General features: G+C 46.0%; 1 protein-coding gene across 1 annotated transcript; it reads left to right on the top strand.

Moving 5' to 3' along the window:
- The first annotated feature begins 1,732 nt into the window (after positions 1-1,732).
- On the top strand, positions 1,733-3,951 carry LOC109761308 (indole-2-monooxygenase). The gene is made up of 3 exons (XM_020320110.4): positions 1,733-2,258; positions 2,704-3,132; positions 3,216-3,951. The coding sequence occupies exons 1-3, from the start codon at positions 1,767-1,769 to the stop codon at positions 3,837-3,839; spliced, it is 1,545 nt and encodes a 514-aa protein (XP_020175699.1). The 5' UTR covers positions 1,733-1,766; the 3' UTR covers positions 3,840-3,951.
- The last annotated feature ends 218 nt before the right edge of the window (positions 3,952-4,169 follow it).

Below are 4,169 nucleotides of genomic sequence, written 5' to 3'. Positions count from 1 at the left end.
GAAGAGATACATGCAATCAGGGGAGAGATACTTTCCTATTTCTGAAGGGCCAAGATCGGAATTACGAGGAATTAGAACAAATCCACCTTACATTGTGGAATTTTATTAAAAAACAAATACACCTTATATAAAGGAACGGAGGGAGTAATAAGATATAATAGTGGTACACAGATACACATGCGTAAAACAATATATAACAAGGTCGACAGACTGCCTAGCGAATACAAGAACTGTAACGAGCTGAAGGTGCGCCGTCATCATCACCCCTCTTTCACTGGGGCCAGGTGTAGTTGACAGTCACGAAGTCGTCATACTAAGACCCCAAACATCAGGCATACTAGAGCAACACCCATCACCGATGAAGAAAAACATAGATCAGACGGATTATATATACAAACACACCAACAACCACGAGCTTCAGATAAATCCAGATGGATCTACTAGAGACTAACACCTTCCAAATCTAGACAGATCCGCAAAAGACCAAAGATGACTATACCCAAGCAGACCCGTAGGAGAAACAGCTCCACGTGCCCTCCGCCGGCGCTAGATGCACCGCCAAAATGGGGATATGGCGGGGAGGACATCATTATGACTCTAGTATGTCATCTCCTTGATGAGGACGTCGAGCGACCTGGCACTACATCCATGGCCAAAGCACCGATGACTCTAAACCCTAACTACGGGGAAGAATCCGAAACTACTACTACCACCAGATCTGTGGCACCCGACCCCCCACCCCCAAACACCCAACGTCCGTGAGTATTTGGAAGAGAGGGGAAGCAGATGATGGGATGCTAGGAGGTGGAGAGGGCGAGTCAGCTGGCTGCTAGGGTTCTGTTTTTTTTGGCAAATGAACGGCAGTAGCTATATATGATCCCTATCTCCCTCCCCATATTGTGGTAGTTGTATAGACAAAAAATGAATTCTACCATGCATAGGTATCTCGTGCATGTATCCACCGCTCATCATTGTTTTGAGATTCGTGTTGTGTATTTTTAGTTTGTAATAAGATTTGTTTTATTTCATAATGTTACACAATTTACAGCGGGTCCTTTTTGTCTTGTCAAAGTGAATCATAATGTTTTATTCTGTACCATAAACAAGTGCACCCTTATTTGTTGGTGCACAATGAGACATTATGATACACTTTGCAATAAGAAAATAAAACCCAGCAAATTTGTCAAAACTCAAAAAGATCACTTGGGAAAAAAATGGTCCTATCGAGTTGATCAATTTAAACACCGTGTTTCAGTTGTCTTGCTTACATGCATGCATATTAGTATGAGTATTACGTGACTTAGCATTGTGGAGATCTTTCCGTGCCGTGGACGTCTACTTCTAGAGACGTACGTGGTGTGGAGGTTGGACGTCTACTTCTCCCGCGTGATTGAATTCCACGATCGGTGGGAGGAGAAGGCTGTTCTGGCCTATTCATCGGTAGCTACGAGGACAAGGACAACCTGCTGCACGATCGGTGGGAGGAGAAGGCTGTTCATCTCTACGAGGACAAGGACAACCTGCCTATTCATCGGTAGCTGAGGAGTGACAACGTTAACACACGTATGCTAATTGAATACGAAGAGCTCATCCATCTGGAAGACTAGACCTGACTTGGACACACAAGCACAAATATTGCTCCAAGTTCAGTGCACCGCAGATATGTGTCGATGTATGCCTATGCTTTTTCGCCTTCTACCCGGCCTGGCTGCTTATAAAGCAACAGAGCTTGTGATGCAAAACCTGATAGAGCAACTGAGCTCAGCATGGCAAACCTCGTGCAGGAGCTCATGCTAGAGACGCCACCGCGGGCATGGTTTCTGTTCCTGCTCCCCCTCCTCCTCTTGTCTCTGCATAACTGGTTCACCAGAAAGACAGGATCAACAGGGCAGCGCCTCCCACCTTCGCCGCCGGCGCTGCCCATAATCGGGCACCTGCACCTCGTCGGCGCCCTCCCACACGTCTCCCTCCGTGACCTCGCCAGGAAGCACGGTCCGGACGTGATGCTCCTCCGGCTGGGCGCCGTGCCCACCCTCGTCGTGTCCTCTCCGCGCGCTGCGGAGGCAGTGCTGCGCACGCACGACCACGTCCTGGCGTCACGGCCACCCTCCGTTGTCTCCGACGTCATCATGTACGGCTCATCTGACATCGCCTTCGCGCCATACGGCGAGTACTGGCGGCAGGCGAGGAAGCTTGTCACCACCCACATGCTGAGTGTTAAGAAGGTGCAGTCTTTCCGCAGCGCCGCCGCGGAGGAGGTACTGATTTCTGATTATCTTGCAGTTTTCGCCACTCTGACAGACTTTTCTTTCATGATATTGCGATCATTCTTGTCACACTCATTTGGACTTGGCTACTTGTACCTTTGCACCAAAATATAAGACGTTAGAACTGCAAAAACGTCTTTATATTTTTATTCAAAGGGAGTACATCTGACAATAAATAAAGGAAAACAATGACTTCCCTGTCTCTCGCAAAAAGGAAAAAAAGACTTCCATGTTCCATGTCTTTTGCAAGAGAAAGAAAAATGACTTCCATGTTGTCCTCTGCTAGCTAATTAACAGTTACATATCTACTCCCTCCGTTTCAAAATAGATGACTCAACTTTGTACTAGTTTTAATACAAAGTTGAGTCATCTATTTTGAAACGGAGGGAGTAACTGTTAGCTTCTCATATATTAATTAAGATGCATGCTCTCATAGGTCAGCATGGCGATGGCCAAGATCAACGAGGCAGCCACAGCCAGTGGTACAGTCGACATGAGCGAGCTGCTCAACTCATTCTCGAATGACATGGCATGCCGTATCGTGTCGGGCAAGTTCTTCCTGAAAGATGGACGGAGCAAGTTGTTCCGGGAACTCATCAACGACACCTCGCGGCTTCTGGGCGGGTTCAACTTGGAGGAGTACTTCCCAGCATTGGGTAGGGTAGGAGTGCTTAAGAGGGCGGTTTGTGCCAAGGCCGAAAGAGTGAGGAACAGATGGGCTGATTTGCTGGACAAGGTGATCGACGATCGTGTGAGCAAGCGTAAATCAGCGTCTGATCACAAGGATGGCGACTTCGTCGATATTCTGCTGTCTGTTCAGCAGGAGTATGATCTCACAAGAGAGCACATGAAAGCTCTCCTCACGGTAAGTACAGATAATACCTTTCAAATTATATACCTTGATTTCTATATGTCTCTCGGTATCACCTAACTAATTGTTATCCACAGGATGTATTTTTCGGTGCAACGGACACGTCAGCTAATGTCCTCGAATTCACCTTGGCTGAGCTCATGAGAAGGCCACACTTCATGCGGAAGCTACAAGATGAAGTGAGGAGTATCATACCCCGGGGACAAGAAATTGTGAACGAAGCTGACATGAACAACATGGTGTACCTAAGAGCAGTAATAAAAGAGTCTCTCAGGCTGTATCCTGTTGCGCCTCTCCTTGCTCCGCACCTGGCCATGGCTGATTGTACCATCCATGGATACATGGTTCCTGCTGGGACGCGTGTCGTCGTCAATGCATGGGCGGTTGGGAGGGATTCAAGCTCCTGGGAGGATGCAGAAGAGTTCATACCTGAAAGATTTACAGATGAAGGCAACGCTACAAATGTTAACTTCAAGGGGAATGATTTCCAGTTCTTGCCGTTCGGGGCAGGACGAAGGATATGCCCTGGTATAAACCTCGGAATCGCAAATGTCGAGCTTATGTTAGCAAACCTCATGAACCATTTTGATTGGGAACTTCCGGTTGGGGTTGAGAGAAAAGATATCGATATGACAGAGGTGTTCGGGCTAACCGTTCGTAGGAAGGAGAAACTATTGTTGATTCCAAAATCATGCATGTAAAATAAAGCTAAGCCAAATACTTTATGTTATCACTATAACGGTTTTCTAGGGACGAAGGTGTTACCAGGGTATAATGGCACCAATAGATAATGGCCAATACTTCCTTTTATAGCTACAATATTGTTGTTTAGAATGTTGACAATCGTCAATGCACATATTAGGCTATTACTTTTATCATTACATACAATATATGAAATAAAAGAGAAAAACCATAATGTCAGACTACTTTTGAAGTAAACTAGCATGGTTGCATGCACAAATGCATGTGCAACATGCTAGTTGTCTATTACTTTTGCGATTCGAATTTCTTAATGTTATCTTATATTACAA

Source organism: Aegilops tauschii, chromosome 3 (genome assembly GCF_002575655.3).
Source record: "Aegilops tauschii subsp. strangulata cultivar AL8/78 chromosome 3, Aet v6.0, whole genome shotgun sequence".
NCBI lineage: Eukaryota > Viridiplantae > Streptophyta > Magnoliopsida > Poales > Poaceae > Aegilops > Aegilops tauschii.
This window is presented reverse-complemented; position numbering and strand designations above follow the sequence as displayed.